This window comes from Ictalurus punctatus, chromosome 18 (genome assembly GCF_001660625.3).
Source record: "Ictalurus punctatus breed USDA103 chromosome 18, Coco_2.0, whole genome shotgun sequence".
NCBI classification, from domain to species: domain Eukaryota; kingdom Metazoa; phylum Chordata; class Actinopteri; order Siluriformes; family Ictaluridae; genus Ictalurus; species Ictalurus punctatus.
The window spans coordinates 18,091,278-18,107,672 of record NC_030433.2 but is presented as its reverse complement, the minus strand read 5'-3'; the positions used below and the strand labels follow the sequence as shown (position 1 = coordinate 18,107,672).

The 16,395-nt window shown below is 38.7% G+C and overlaps 1 protein-coding gene across 2 annotated transcripts in view; it reads right to left on the bottom strand.

Annotated features, from left to right (window-relative positions):
* Positions 1-234: 234 nt before the first annotated feature.
* myo5b (myosin VB) overlaps positions 235-16,395 on the bottom strand; it is a 76,088-nt gene continuing 59,927 nt past the window's right edge. For both annotated transcript variants that reach the window (XM_053687693.1, XM_053687694.1), the window contains exons 28-39: positions 15,566-15,805; positions 12,803-12,894; positions 9,692-9,890; positions 8,707-8,800; positions 8,479-8,610; positions 8,237-8,388; positions 7,164-7,253; positions 6,879-7,029; positions 6,459-6,744; positions 4,753-4,927; positions 4,591-4,671; positions 235-3,822 (exon numbers count right to left, since the gene is read on the bottom strand). In XM_053687693.1, coding sequence (XP_053543668.1) covers positions 3,670-3,822; positions 4,591-4,671; positions 4,753-4,927; positions 6,459-6,744; positions 6,879-7,029; positions 7,164-7,253; positions 8,237-8,388; positions 8,479-8,610; positions 8,707-8,800; positions 9,692-9,890; positions 12,803-12,894; positions 15,566-15,805 — 1,845 coding nt within the window. In that variant the 3' untranslated portion in view covers positions 235-3,669. The remainder of the gene's footprint in view (positions 3,823-4,590; positions 4,672-4,752; positions 4,928-6,458; positions 6,745-6,878; positions 7,030-7,163; positions 7,254-8,236; positions 8,389-8,478; positions 8,611-8,706; positions 8,801-9,691; positions 9,891-12,802; positions 12,895-15,565; positions 15,806-16,395) is intronic.

Here is a 16,395-nt window from a genome sequence, read left to right as displayed (position 1 = left end):
CGGTACATTCCCACAATGCACTGTCAAATTTTTGCATCGTCATGATGCACCATTACAATCCTATTAGTCACTATCCAGTGTTGCCAACTCTATTCAGAGGAATGTAACCAAAAGTCAGTAGATGACATGATAGACTAATGTGCATATTAATTTATTCATCAAAATTCATTCTTTCACTATTCAGAAAATAATATTTTGAAAATATTTAATAAAATGATAAGCCACAAGCCTTCGTTGGTCGTAGCACCACAAACTAAACTTTTATTACATTTACAAACTACATTTTTTTTTTTTTTTATCAAGACCGCAGACTAAATAAATAAATCAATCAATCAAATGTTTGCTTGTCCAAATATGTCAAACAAGCCAACAATTTCCATGGGGTGTACTTATTTTGTGTAATTTATTTTAATTGGTTGTTTTGGTTAATATGGTGTCCCTATCATAAATTTGTCAACACATTTCAAACCAATTGCTTGTTGGTGCCAGCCAGTCCTGTTTTTCATTCTCTTACCATTTTTTTCATTCAATTTGCACTTCACCATTTGCTTCTGCTCTCCTCTTCTTGCCAGTCACCCAGAGCAAGGTACGTAAGTACATAGAAAATAAGTAACAGAAACATGAAAACTGAGGAAAAAGCATGTGAAACCACAAAAAGTTCCTAAAAATATTTAGTTACATTTAACATTGTGGAACATCTGATCACTTATGATATAGTGTCAATAAACAATTGTTCCCTGACCAGTCTTTTTTTTTTTTTCCTCAAACAAAACAAAAGTTAACAAAACAAAAATATGAATGAGTTAAATGCTAAAACATTAGAACGAATCCAGTGATGTAACCTAATTTGTATCTGCACCATTGTAAGAGCTGCAATTATAGAAAATGAATCAACACCTTCTGACTTTACCCTCATTACTTTACTGTTACACTAACGACTACTGCAGTCACTACTGACATTATCCAAGTTAGCTATCTAGTTTAGTAGACAGGTTTTTTTTCTGCCTAAGATGTAATCTGGAACCATTTCCTCCATAAAGGATGAGATCAGTTTTAGAGATGACACATTAATATTAACCAGACATGCATTTCTATTTTTTAGTATGTAGACTTTAGTATAAACAGATTCATACAGCATTTCTTCAGACTGCACACATCACTAGTACATTATTAACATGCGGTCAGAGGTCTGGAAAAGTAACACCCAAGAAAATATATTCCTTAAAATATATACACACAGATTTCTCAGCGTATGTAACCAGATTCACAATCAGATGGTACATCTGAAGTACAACAGAGTACATCTGTGGACAGTGTTAGTCATACAGGATACGAGCCTACAAATCACAAATGATACACATCCTCAGTACTCAGGGACATCCAATATGAAAGCGTTGCTGCCACCCAGCAGCTAAACATGGCTAAACACGCCTGATGAAAAACATACAGAAAAATTCCTGTGGCACTTGATGAGATTTGCAATATAAATACAGGTGCATCTATATTTAAAAAAAAAAAAACTCCAAAAAACCCCCCCAAAAAAACACGTGGAAAAGTTCATTTTTTCCCCGTAATTTAATTTAAAAAGTGGAACTTACTTTTAACATATTTTTCAGAAGGTCGACATTTCTCTATTATTCTTTATTCTAATATTTTGAGATACTGGGTTTTTGATTTCCATGAACTGTAAGTGTAATCAAGATTAAAACAAAATCAAAAACAAAAATGCTTGAAATATTTCACTTTATATGTAATGAATCTAGAATATATGAAACATCCACTTTTTGAATTAAATTATGGAAAAAAAAAAAGAACTTTTCCACAATGTTCTAATTTTTTGCGATGCAGCTGTACATGTAGACATTAATGTAGGTTTAGCCGATATTATTGATCACAGTGCTGTGAACGGAACCTTCCTGAAACCTTCGAATTAAAACTGTATAAAGTAATAAGCACACAAGAATGGGGGGGGGGGGGGGGGGGGGCATTATATATTTACACCTGTATAATATATAAGAGCAACACTGAAATCCACAATGGTGTTGTTTTTATTGCCTTTAAAAAGAGTATAAAGTGGCATTACTGAGACCATAGCCCCTGCTCATGATGTTTAAAAATTAGATACAGACAGAATAAACCAAGACCTGGACAGATTTGTGCTATTTACACCCTCCCTGTTACAGCACAGATACAGTATATGTATGGGGGAAAAAATAACTCATATTTTGCAAAATGTACAGTAAAAGGAGAAGAGTTGCAGCTATATCAGATGGGATTTCAACATTAAATATTAATTTTATAATGTTATATCATGTTTTACATTAGTATCAATATATTGTATTTTACCAGGGATCTTGAGCTCTGAAGCTGAAGATGTATTTTACTACATTTCCAATATAATTATGTCTCACTTCACTGTTATCTGATGGACAGATATAAAACCTTTCTGAGAGGGACACATGCAAATGTTACTGAAAATTCATCCAAAATCAGGGGGAGAGAAATCAGTATCCTGGGAAGTAGCCTGGGTTTTGGAGAAAATAAACCAGGCTTTTGTATTGACTTTAAACTTAATACACTTCACGTTGATGAGTCATACCTTGATGCTGTAACTAACTCGTATGTTATTATATTATCTTATTTAGCTTTGTGAATTAGGTTTCTGGACAACCAAAAGAGGACTGGACAACACACTAGAGATTTTACTTGCCCTTTGGGCTAGATGATGAACTAATGTTTTTTTGCAGATAATTATCCCCCAAAGATGCTATCTACCTCAGCAGTAATTAAAATAATTTGAAGTGTCACACGATGTAGTGGCGTGTGTATACAGGACGTGCACAACTTTCCCAAAAATCGATGGCTGATATGACAAGATTAAAGAAAATGTAAAAAAAAAAAAAAAAAAAAAAAAAATTGTAAATAAAGGCAGCATGCAAAGGCATATGTTATAGCTAGACCTGCTTGTTTATGGTATTCTGAGTAGTGTCTCTTAATTTCTTCAATTCACTTGCAAAGACCTTTCAGCACATCCCCATTTACCTTTCATCACACGTGTAATCATTTGTATCTGGTAGGTCCTGTTCTGTCTCCTAGACCTTTTCTCTGCACCACCATACAACTGCTGCTCTCAGGCTTGTCTCTCTCGCGACCAGTGTGTGTTAGAAGAGCTGTCCGAGACTCTGGATGTTCTGGATCTCGTAAAGAAAAGGATTCACTGCAGACACTGCATTCTTGCAGAATTCTAAAAATTCATAAAAAGCGAAGACTTTGGTGACCCAATTTAGAACCTGGACTGAGGGGTGTAAGTGCGGAAAATTAGACCAAACTTCTGAACTGTAAGGAAATAAATCTGCACTGAAGCTTACTTAACATCACATGATCTCCAGAGTTACATGAATACCTGCCTGTTTAATCCCAAACAGTACCCAGAGGAAAATAAGCTGGCTCATAGGAAGGCAGTGGGACTTCTACACCTTCTCTGAACACACACAGAAAGCACCTCAACACTGTAATTCTTCTATCAGAAAAACTAGCTTGGTCATGGTGTTGGTCAGGGAGGGTGTTTGCTGGTTGCTGAGGTTGTGTGCATGGGGTTTGCTCTCCTCTCTGCTCTCAGGCTGATTTGATGGAGCTCAGAGAGAGACAAACAGAAGAAACAGAGAGCCATCAGACTCTGACGAGGAAGTCCAGGTTGAGAGAGGCAGGGATGTGCATCGTTTCCAGGCTCAAAGCTGAAGGAGTGTAAGGGAAGAGCACAGGGAACGTGTGCTTGGTGTCCACCAGGAGCAGGTTGTTCTCTGTACGGCCTTGTAGAAGATTCTAGAAATAGAAGATTCATCACACATTTACTGTACAGACAAGAAAGAGAAACTAGCAGTGGTCAGTTATACAATCAACAAATCAAATATTTTTAAACAACTAATATTTTGGGGTTAAAATTCAAATAATAGGTAAACATATTTTAAAATGTTCACATTTCACATATGAGGAAGTGAATTGAGAGGCACTTGTGTATATTTTCCCCTACATTTATTATTAGTACTCTCTATCTCAGTAAGAACTAAGATAAAATTTTATTTTTCTTTTAAAAATGAAAAGTAAGGATAAAATACTTGTAGTGTGCTGCAAAATAAATATTAAAATAGTCAAAACTGTGTTGTGATGCTGTCCAACGGAGTTACTGCTGGAGTTCCCACACCAAAGTTGATTATTTCCTTTTAACATCATGTCTCCTTTGTATCGAAGACTTTCATGTGGTGGAAAACTGTTACAAAAGTGCTGACACTGGACACTCCTTCCATGAATGTTAAATAAACATCTCCATTATGACAGCTTCACCAAATCATATATTTTTATCCATTAATTCTTAATCTTAGATTACATGAAGAATCTGCCATACATGTTCCTGTGTAAGCTGTTACTACAGAAACAACTTGTTAGGATGATTTGACTTGCAGCTATTATAGGAAATTAATCAAGTTCTGAACAAACAGATTCAAGAATTCAACAGCGCTGTAGTATAAAACATAATACAGCCAGCTACCTTGCTTGTTTTATTTTATTTAATTGTTTTTATCACTAGCGTACCTGTATGTCTCTGATGAAGGACACAGTGACCCTCTCCTCAAACTCGTTCAGCGGCGTGTACAGATTCAGGATCTTCACAATCTGAGGAAGTTAAAAGTGCAGGTTGAGCTCCTTCATTCACAGCTGTATTGAGTGTGAATAATAAATGTTTATGGCTCCTACCTGTTGCATGCTCAGAATATTGCACATGGAGCAGATGGCCTCAGCGTCCTGAGATGTCTTCTTCTTCACCTGTAGCAGCTGAGCAGCCTGGATGAGGGGCTCGATGGTTAACATAACTTCCCTCTGGTGAAGATTTCGTCCCCTCAACCACTCCTCCATTTGACTGATGTTGTACCTGAATCAGCAGGATACACATCTGTTTTTAACATGTTATACTGCATAAATCTCAAAAATAATGACACATGATTCAGTACCTGAGGTGCACTGTGGTGTGACATGGTTCAGTACCTGAGGTGCACTTTGGTGTGACATGATTCAGTACCTGAGCTGCATTACGGTGTGACAGTGTATGGTTGGGTACCTGAGCTGCATTACAGTGTGACATATGGTTCAGTACCTGAGCTGCATTACGGTGTTACACATGGTTCAGTACCTGAGCTGCATTACGGTGTGACATATGGTTCAGTGCCTGAGCTGCATTACGGTGTTACACATGGTTCAGTGCCTGAGCTGCATTACAGCATGCCATACTGTATGGTCCAGTACCTGAGCTGCATTACAGCGTGACACATGGTTCAGTACCTGAGCTGCATTATGGTGTGACACATGGTTCAGTACCTGAGCTGCATTACATTGTGATGCATGGTTCAGTACCTGAGCTGCATTACAGCTTGACACATGGTTCAGTACCTGAGCTGCATTACAGCGTGACACATGGTTCAGTACCTGAGCTGCATTACGGTGTGACGCATGGTTCAGTACCTGAGCTGCATTACGGTGTGACATATGGTTCAGTACCTGAGCTGCATTATGGTGTGATGCATGGTTCAGTACCTGAGCTGCATTACATTGTGACGCATGGTTCAGTACCTGAGCCGCATTACATTGTGACGCATGGTTCAGTACCTGAGCTGCATTACATTGTGACGCATGGTTCAGTACCTGAGCCGCATTACATTGTGACGCATGGTTCAGTACCTGAGCTGCATTACATTGTGACGCATGGTTCAGTGCCTGAGCTGCATTACAGCGTGACACATGGTTCAGTACCTGAGCTGCATTACGGTGTGACGCATGGTTCAGTGCCTGAGCTGCATTACGGTGTGACGCATGGTTCAGTACCTGAGCTGCATTACATTGTGACGCATAGTTCAGTGCCTGAGCTGCATTACAGCATGCCATACTGTATGGTCCAGTACCTGAGCTGCATTACGGTGTGACATATGGTTAGTACCTGAGCTGCATTACGGTGTGACGCATGGTTCAGTACCTGAGCTGCATTACATTGTGACGCATGGTTCAGTACCTGAGCCGCATTACATTGTGACGCATGGTTCAGTACCTGAGCTGCATTACATTGTGACGCATGGTTCAGTACCTGAGCCGCATTACATTGTGACGCATGGTTCAGTACCTGAGCTGCATTACATTGTGACGCATGGTTCAGTACCTGAGCTGCATTACATTGTGACGCATGGTTCAGTGCCTGAGCTGCATTACAGCGTGACACATGGTTCAGTACCTGAGCTGCATTACGGTGTGACGCATGGTTCAGTGCCTGAGCTGCATTACGGTGTGACGCATGGTTCAGTACCTGAGCTGCATTACATTGTGACGCATAGTTCAGTGCCTGAGCTGCATTACAGCATGCCATACTGTATGGTCCAGTACCTGAGCTGCATTACGGTGTGACATATGGTTAGTACCTGAGCTGCATGCCGGTGCTCCAGGAACACACGTCTTTGCGCAGCAGCAGGTTGTTAAGTGAGACAGCGTTGATGCTGTAGAAGAGCTGGCGCACAACCTGCTGTATGATCTCAGGGTCGAGCCCATGGTCACTCATGAGTGTGTAGAACTGACCGAGCTGCTTGATCAAAACCTCCAGCGTGTAGCTTGATGGGCCTCCACTGTCACAGTCCACACTGGAGGAGCGGTTCCTGTAGCCCATGGGCTTCACTCCAGTCAGACTGCCGCTCTCTAGCATGGCCGACACTAATGTTTGGGGGAAGAAGGGGTCAAGTTATTAGAATAAAATTTAATAATCAGATTCAAATGTTAACTGTATCTGATGCCAACATTACAAAACAATTATTTGAGTGTTTAAAGAAAACTCTTCTTGTACTAACCGATCATGGGCTGCAGCATGCCCTCAGCTATTCTAACGAGCTGCTGGTAGATCTGGATGCTCAGGTCACTCAGAACCTGCCGGTACTCAGCCAAGTCAAAGTTCTTCAGGCAGTGCTCGTTCTGTTTTGGTGTGTTCTGGGTCATGAATGCCTGAGAGACAAAAATCATACAAGGCTTAACTAAAATACAGAACGTATTTAGACCATCTTTCTACTACTTAAGATGAGAACTGGTGCTATAATGAATTGTAAGTTTGGATCTTTCGTTTTTAAGCATTTTCTCACCTCCTCTCCACTGTACTGTTTCAGGCAGTGCAGAAGTCGACTCGTGTTAGCTAGCCAGAAAGATGTCATCTCAAAGTCTTCGCTGTTTTTCTGTGAATGACAGATAACATCAATAACCTGAAGCAGGATGCAAAAGCACGAGTCTATTTTATTTCATCAGTTACAAACGACTGGAAATCAATTTTAAAGTAAGCTGAAAGGTTTTGCCATATTTGGCTAAGAACTTAAAACCTCACTTGAAAATCTCAAATAGTATTAGACATGTGACAGTAGAATGAACAGTCTTCACGCTGGAGGGCTTTGTGCTTTACAGTTTCTAGGCAACGTTACAAGCTACTGTACATAGTGTTATTAACTTTAAAGGAGAGGGGGAAAAAAGTTTATGTTGCATGTTTATAGCTGCTCTAACACAAGTGATAACAAAAACTTGTTCTGTGGTCATTCCGTAACTATAAACAGATCAAAAATATGCTGCGTCATTCAATAAAAATGAAAAATGAAACTGTTGTGGTATAAGAGGAATAAAACACTATGGGACACGCTGTTATAGGAAAATAATCTACTTCAGGGTTGTAACTATAACTCGGCTACACGTCGGCTTGCACCACACCACCACGTTCTTAATTATTTTGTTAAAACAGTGTACTCTCAGGAGTTTAATTCCTTGCATATTACTGTGGTTTACCACAGGAAGAGGCAGGTCGTGTTCGAATGGGGTGCTTTCAATTTGCACGTTTGAAATTTGAATATTATGACGAGAGTTAACGTATTGGTAGTTCGACTTTAGTTGTGTTCAACAAAAAAAAAAAAAACAATTCATTATTCAAAAAAAAAAAAAAACAAAAAAAAAAAAACAAAAACATTCTTCAATATATGAGTCGACAACAATGAACACACAATGGCTGGTGTTCAAAATGGTGCCCTATTCCCTACACATGAAGATGTGCAGGGAATTGTACTATTGGGATTGTCTACCCTCTAGGGTACATCATTAAAAACTGATAGTGGACTCAGACCCTTGGCAAAGTTTTCAAATAAAAGTTCATTGTTTGTATGGATGAAGGATGCTATACCTTGAGAAGTTTCTTGATAGCGTTAATGGTGGAGGTGAGCAGAGAGTGCACTTTCTGGTCATCGTTGATGTAGTCTGCATGCCGGATGCACATGAAGAGGATGTACGCTGGGAGACAAGGTACTGTAGCAGAAACGTCCTGGGGCTTCATGTCTGAAATCAACACACACACACACACCATGGGTGATTTAAGATCTGTTATAGTTAAAGCACTAACTCATCATGATGCCTTACAATGCTTACCGCTGATAAGCATCCTGACCAGCAGGGCCTCGTCCTCTTTGTAGTACTCCAGCATGCCCTCAAAGTCCTTCTCCTTCCTCTGAACTGTGACCTGCCTGACCAGCTTGGGCCGATTCGCCGCTGCCTGAGATGCTGCAAAACACACACGCATCTCTCATTACCATCGATATTAACGCAATTGCATAAATACTAGAAAATAATTTTTTTTAAAAAGGAAGAAAGGCGAACCTTCAAGCTCCTGAACTTTCTTGATGTAGATCTTGAGCTGCTTTTTCAGTTTTCTCTCATTTTTCTCCAGCTTTTCCATGATCTCCTTGAGGTCCTGGAATGCAAATAACCACGGTTATCCTCAGCATGGGGAGAAACCACACTACACTTTACATTCACTGCATTTTACATAAAACGTCTCAACACAATATTTTCACGATACGAGTTCACTCCAGTCTCGTCTTTATTCTAATTGTCGATGTTCCGACATTTATTAAAAAATTTTATTCAGAAATAAATTGAGTTGTGTGCAAACATTTGCATGCTCTCAGGACAAAATAAAGCAAATGACAAAACTTCATTTATTCCAGATATTTGTGCGGTTTCAAAGATCTTTCTGATCCAGAAATATCTTTTGTTGATTTTTTTCTTGTGTTTTAGATTGTTAACCTCTATTTGTTTGTAGATAATTTTTAAAAAAATGGTTTTTCTCCTGTTAAAAAACCCCAAACACTTCTCAATAAAAGCGCACACTATAAAACTAAAACATTCGACATAAAAAAAAAACACCCAGGATTTTTTATTACACTAAAATGAGGACCAATTAAGCATTTAAAAATAGAATGATAAAAATATATAAAAACAAACTACAGAAAAGTACGTTTACAATATATTAGTGGAGAAAAAAATTCTAAGATAGTTTAAAAATAAATGTTAAGCACAAATTCCAGTGTTTTTCCACTTCTGTGAAAATGTTGTAAAAACTCATGGCTAATTTTATACTGTTTTTCGTATGTTCTGGAAAGAATCTTGTTGTTTATACAGTATGGCTATACAGTGCAAACCGTCACACAAGTCTATAGATGTTTACCTAAAAATATGGAGAACCTCCCAGCTATAATTTCATATACACAGCATTTCCTGGATTTCCAAAACTGAACAATGTAATTTTATAAAGCTGAAAGTTTCTCGAGTCGTTTAAGTGAGTGAGAGGGTTGTGACTGACCAGGTTCTCGTTGGTGAGGCGTGTGATCTCCTGCTGGACGCTGAACTCCACCAGGGCATCGGGGGGCAGCGTGCTGAAGTGATTCAGCATCTCCTGCTTCTTCTCCAGATCCACCTTCATCACCTCGATTTGCGTGTGCAGAGCCTCCAGCTCATCCTTGTGCTTCCTGTTCTGGGATTGAAGCTGTGCCTCCAGAAGCCTGACACACACACACACACACACACACAATTCGTTACTTGATTGAAAATAAATCTGAGCACTGAGAGTTCACACTGATCCAGTTAAAACAAAGTGTTCACTACATCACAAAATACTTGAAGGAGTGACAGAAGACAGAAACATCCCAAGATGCTCATTTTCCATGCAAACAACACAAAAAGCTCAAAAGAAGCCAGGAACATAAATGATTTCATTTAAGTGCATATACTATCTAATAAAAAAAAAACGTGGACTGAAGTTAGCTGATGTTAAATGAGGAAGCAAGAAGGTAGCAGAAGACCACAGCACAAAAGCACAACCTGGCTACTTGCTTTAGCCCCTGATAGGCCAGGCCAAGCTCCCCGTCTTCGTTCAAATAACACCAGTCATGTCTTTTATTGGTGTCGGAGCAGAGAAAGGAGGCGGCGAGGCGGAAGCATAAATAGAGTCAGAAAGCAGAGGAGAAGAAAGAGAAAAAAAAGCAATTACGAGAAAATGGTTATTTATACAGAGAAGTTTTTTGCAGTTGAATTGTAAAGCTTATATTCTCATTCCCTTCCCAAAAAGATGATATTTACACATTAAGAAATCTTTTATCTTTCCCAATGTTTGTTCTATTTATCTACACTGAGAACATTTCAGTCAGTGCTTGGTAGACGAGAAATTGGTGTGTGTGTGTGAGAAGGGGTGAATGAGAACCAGTGTAAAACTCTCTGGAACCGCTAAGGTTAAAAAAGCGCTATATAAGTGCAGACCATTTACCAAAAGCCCCATATCTTAAAAAAAGATGAGAAAAAAATACATTAATGCAAGAAATTAAGGAGAGCAGCAAGGCATTTCAGAAATGTTGTGTATAAAGGGGGCGGTGTTATGTATGCCTACTATACTGTACCAACAGTGCCCTCCACTAATATTGCAACTTTGGTAAATATGAGCAAAGAAGGCTTTGAAAATTTGTTTTTATTGTTTAACCTTTTGTTCTTCTGTTAAGAAAATTCAGGGATATCAAACAATTGCAAACACAACACAGGTTCATCAACAAAAAAAAAAAACTTTGTTAAATATAGGTGTGCAACAATTATTGGCACGTCTATGAATTAATATGAGAAAAATATGTGAAGTATATTCCCATTAAATTTTTTGGGGTGACTAAGAACAGGAAATTGTTCAACCATGACGTCCTGTTTCACAGGGGTATAAATATGAGGTAACACATAGGCCAAATTCCCTTAGTCATTCATAATAATGGATATGACTAAGGAATATAGCTGTGATGTGCAGCAAAAGGTTGTTGAGCTTCACACAATGGGAAGTGTCTATAAGAAAATAGCACAAGCATTGAAAATGCCCATTTCCACCATCAGGGCAATAATTAGGAAGTTCCAGTCAACTGGAAATGCTATGAATAAACCTGGAATTGGACGTGTGTCTATACTGTCTGAACGTACTGTGAAGAGGATGGTTTGAGTGGCCAAAAAAGCTCCAAGGATCACAGCTGGAGAACTGCAGAAGTTAGTTGCATCTTGGGGTCAGAAAATCTCCAGAACTACATTCCGAAGTCACGTACATCACCACAAGTTGTTCAGAAGTGTTTCAAGAAAAAAGCCTCTACTCTCATCCAAAAATAATCTCAAGCGTCTTCAGTTTGCCAGACACTACTGGATCTTCAGATGGGATCGGGTTCTATGGTCAGATGAAACCAAAATAGAGCTTTTTGGTAATAAACACCAGAGGAGGTTTTGGCGCACACAGAGAGGTAACCGTATGGAAAAGTACCTCATGCCCACGGTTAAATATGGTGGTGGATCTTTAATGTTTTGGGGCTCTTTTTCTGCCAGAGGACCTGGACATTTTGTTGGGATACATGGCATCATGGACTATCAATTATAAACAGATATTAAATGAAAACCTGACTGTCTCTGCCAAAAAGCTTAAAATGGGCCGTGGTTGGATCTTCCAGCAGGACTATGATATAAAAAAAAAAAACTACATAAAAATGGTTTACTGACCACAAAATCAAGGTCCTGCCGTGGCCATAGCCAGTCCCCTGACTTGAAACCCATAAAAAAAAACCTGTGGTGTGAACTGAAGAGGAGAGTCCACCAGTGTGGACCTCGAAATTTTTACGGATCTGGAGAGATTCTGTATGGAACAATGGTCTCCAATCCCTTGCCATGTATTTTCCAACCTCATCAGGCATTACAGGAGAAGACACAAAGCTGTTATCGTGCCAAAGCCAAGGCAAGGTACTTTGGACAAACCAGGGTTTTGTTTGCAATTGTTTGATGTCCATGAGAGGAGTGTATTTGAGATTTTTTTAACAAACGATCAAACATTATGAAGGAGTTATAAAACCCTGTACCATGAATATTCCAATTGGTTATCTGTCAATTCTCACTGTCTAGATAGCGCTCTCCTACCATGGGACAGCTACACAGGAGCCCAAAAACACTTCTGATGAAGTGTGAACCAGCCTTCAGCACCAGAAGCATGAAATTGTTAATCTGGGTCCATCCAGTTTCCACAGCTTAGATAGTATGACTATATAATTAATCAGATATGTTCATGATTTTTCCTCTTCCGCTCAACTAATCCGCTAACACCTTTTACTCTACTGGACTCTGGTTCAGTAAACAACATTCAAACTATTTATACACACACACACACACACACATATATACACACATATATATATATACACACACACATATACATATATATATATATATATATATATAGTTAATGACTAGGCATTGTTAGCTATCTTTATGTATAAGCCCAGTTGACAGCCGGAGGATGTGCAGACAGAAACATACTGAATCTGGGGGCAGAGACATCTTGTGGTGCTGAATGTGCGTGCCATCATTACAAATGTAATTAAACAAATAATAAAAGCAGAACGATCTGACTCACCTCTTGGACTCACTGAGACCCTGGTAGCCCTGCAAAACCTCCTCCTTGTCCACAGGCTTTTTGCTGTTGTCCCATATGATTTCATTGGAGTTCTGGTAGGACAGATAGGCAGTTACACGGGTGAGTGTCTGTACCACTAACAAAAAACGCTGTAAATGACAATTGAGGTACAACTGCTAACACAGCCTTACAAGAATAAACCCTCCCCCAATTAACTAATTTGCCTGTTTTTTTTTTTTTTTTTTTTTTTAAACATTTGTGACCAATTATGTTTGTGACCATGTGCAGATCTAGAAAATTGAGAAATGCAAGACTAATGGGGTCCATGCACACGATATTCTCAACCTCAGACACCATATATGGCCTCAGAATGATCTGTTTGGTTATCTATGCTTCTATTGTGCATAAACATGCAGCTAGATTGAACACTAGTTCACTAGTGTGCAGTGTATAAGAAGTTAAATGTGATATTCTTTGCAGACAGGTGTTAGTCTGTGATTGGTCATTTGATTGCAATGGCAATCAAATGACCTCATCTTATGAAAATAGCGCTTCTTGGTTGTGTTTAGTCATGAAAGGGATCAGACCCTCTAGTGAATGGTAGAGCTCGGGCTCTGTGATACAATGAGCTGAAGAACCTACTGATCTTAAAGTTCAGATGTCTTTATTTATAAGATTTATTGAAAGCCGTCAATGGCATTAATACATTATCTTTAATTAAAGGTGCTGTTTACGTGACTAAATGAACAGTTGAGTAAGTTATATAGTGATTGTATTAACGAGCCATGCTGCAACTTGAACCAAAACACAAAATGTAAGTGGAATCATGAGGGGAAATATTTACTATCTGGCATCTAGACTAAGAGTCAGTTCACCTTAAGCACATGGACTTGCTTGATGTGAACTAAGCCCTTCCTTAGTCCACATGCCAGACAGTAAACAGGCCAAGACAAGAATATGATACTGGGTGCCCTATTGAACAGTCTTATCTAACACTGATATATATTTAACAATAATGTATAACTGAGTCTGAACATCTGATCTAATCACGTAACACAATAATTGTGATCTAACACAATAATTGTGTAATCACTGATGACTTGAATCGTACACTGTATTAGAAAGCCCCCTACTGCATGGGTTCCCAAACCTTTTGTAGTAAGGGCCAACTTTAACTGCAAAATAAATTTCATGGACCCTCTCTGAACATAATCCAGCTATTCAAATATGACGCTCATTATTTATTTGTGAACAATAATATCTTGACTGTTTACTGGAGCCAGGAAGATTTTATCCCTAACATCATTTACAGTTCTGCTTGTTTTTCATTTATTGGGGTTTGGATTAAAGTCATTCAATTCAAGTAAAATAAGACTGACAACTAGACGAAGAACTCAGCAATAAATATTACTTTGATAATGGTGGGTGTGCTTCACAGTATATACACAGTTTATATTTGGTATAATAACGGAGGGTGTGCTTCACAGACCCCTTGGTATGCCCCAATGCATGCATGTGTATAAAAGTTGGCACATTTTCCACCGCCATTTTACAATAAACTCGTCCATTACACAAAAGTTCTTCCTGTTCTTCAGGATCATCACTTTGCTCTCATTGGAGAAACAGTTCAAGTTAAAAGTTAAATGAAACTGAAAGAATAAAGCCTACGCAGAAGATAAAAGAAGGGCTGTGGGATGAGACGTCCTAATAAAACACACTCTAAACATAACGAAAGCTGACGTGAGCTGTGCACTGACGCTGTAGCGATGTGACACTGTAGCCTCGGCAGTGCTGCTCTTCTCCTCTCTACAGCGACTTTCATTACCGGTGCTCTTGATGGCAGACTAATGGACTGCATAATCATGTGAGGTCTGACTGACTGGACATTGATTAAGTGTGTGAAATATTGGTCACTGCAGTCAGAATGGACCATGCGGTGCTGACATGATTTATCAAACTCCATGCTAACAGATCAATGCAGACTCTACAGAGGAGTGTGTACTGGCAAAAATACCAGGCAAATCTAAAAGAAGCATACAATTATCACCACACATCTGTCTGCATTTCTATAAACTGGACTGGAAATAACAGCTGTTTAGAAATTCCAACATGGTGTAACTGAACACTAATCTAAATATAAACTTTTAAGTAAAAACAATTTAGAGTTCTTCTTAGACAAGCACTAGTTTCTACTGACTTCACACACATAATGTAAGATATTTTTTGCGCAAATTTTGCTTCCAGAAGCTCATTTATAATGTGTTTTTGTATTAAAAATGATTTGCATGACATTATTTCCAGAATCTTTCATTTCTTCAAAATAGATTTCTTTCATTAGGTAAATGATTTCTATTAGAAAAAGACCATCTATGTATTAATCTATCTGTCTATGACTTCCATACATAAAGCAACTGATCACATGAACCTACAATAAACTGCCTATTTAATGCCGTAGTTCTCCATTAAATATAAACATCACAGTTTTGTCTAGAATTCATTTGTTTCATGAGAGGAGAGCGAGGACAATGTCGGGGGAATAAATCAGTTCAAAATTTCCACTACAAACATTTTATCCTCTAAATCTGGAGTTTTTTTTTTTTCTTTTAACATTAAAAAAAAAAAAAATTTTTAAAGAAAAAAATCTCATAGATGGAAGCCTCACCACAGAACCACATGTAATTAGTGTGATCTGTCCGCACTAATCTGACTCAGAGATCCTGATTATCCCCACTTCAGGAATAATTCCTTTATATTCAGACTCACAATGTGATTGGTGTTTTCTGATGGCTTGGCGGTGCTGACGATCTGTGTTTTTAGCATAAGAACCTCCTCTTTGCGTATATCCAGTTCCTCATTGGCTGCTTTGAGCTGATTGAGCAGAACATTGTAGCTGTCTTGCGGTTCATTGGACGAGCAGTTCTCGGAGGCCCGGTCCGCCAGCGCCTTCCTGAGTTCATTCAAGTCGTTCTTCAGCTTCTTGTTCTCAGACTCCAGCTCCTGCCTCTGCACATTGCATAAAAAAAACAAAAACAGAACAATTTCAGAAGAGGAGCAAAAGTTTTAATGTTTGAACACAAGCGAAGAAGAGTTACAAAACAAGTTACTGACTTCAAACTGTGAAATATGATTTGGCATACGGGTGTATGAGTGACTGTGAATGAAAATACTCTGTCATCTGTACAATGATGTCTTTGTGATGGGGCCTTAAAAAGGCCTTCATGACTGCCTCCTCCTTTGTTCATATTGTCTAAAAAGCTTTTTGATCCTCTGAGACCCCCATAGCCCCTCCTATACATACGTGTGTCAGATGTTCTTCTCAAATCTATCACGAGTCTTATTCGGAGGTGAGGTCATGCAGTTTTTTTTTTTCTGGTGTATGTTTGAGATTTTAGCCATCTACAGTATGAAACTGACATGTTAGTCATATTTACAGACTATAGATTCTCATGACTGAAAAGATTGTCTTTTATCTACTATAAAATGACCAGTAGAAATAACCTCAGGTAATGTACACTTACTAAGCACTTTATTAGGAACACTATAGTAATAATGGGAAATACTCCCTTTCGATTCTTCGTGGCATGGATTCCACA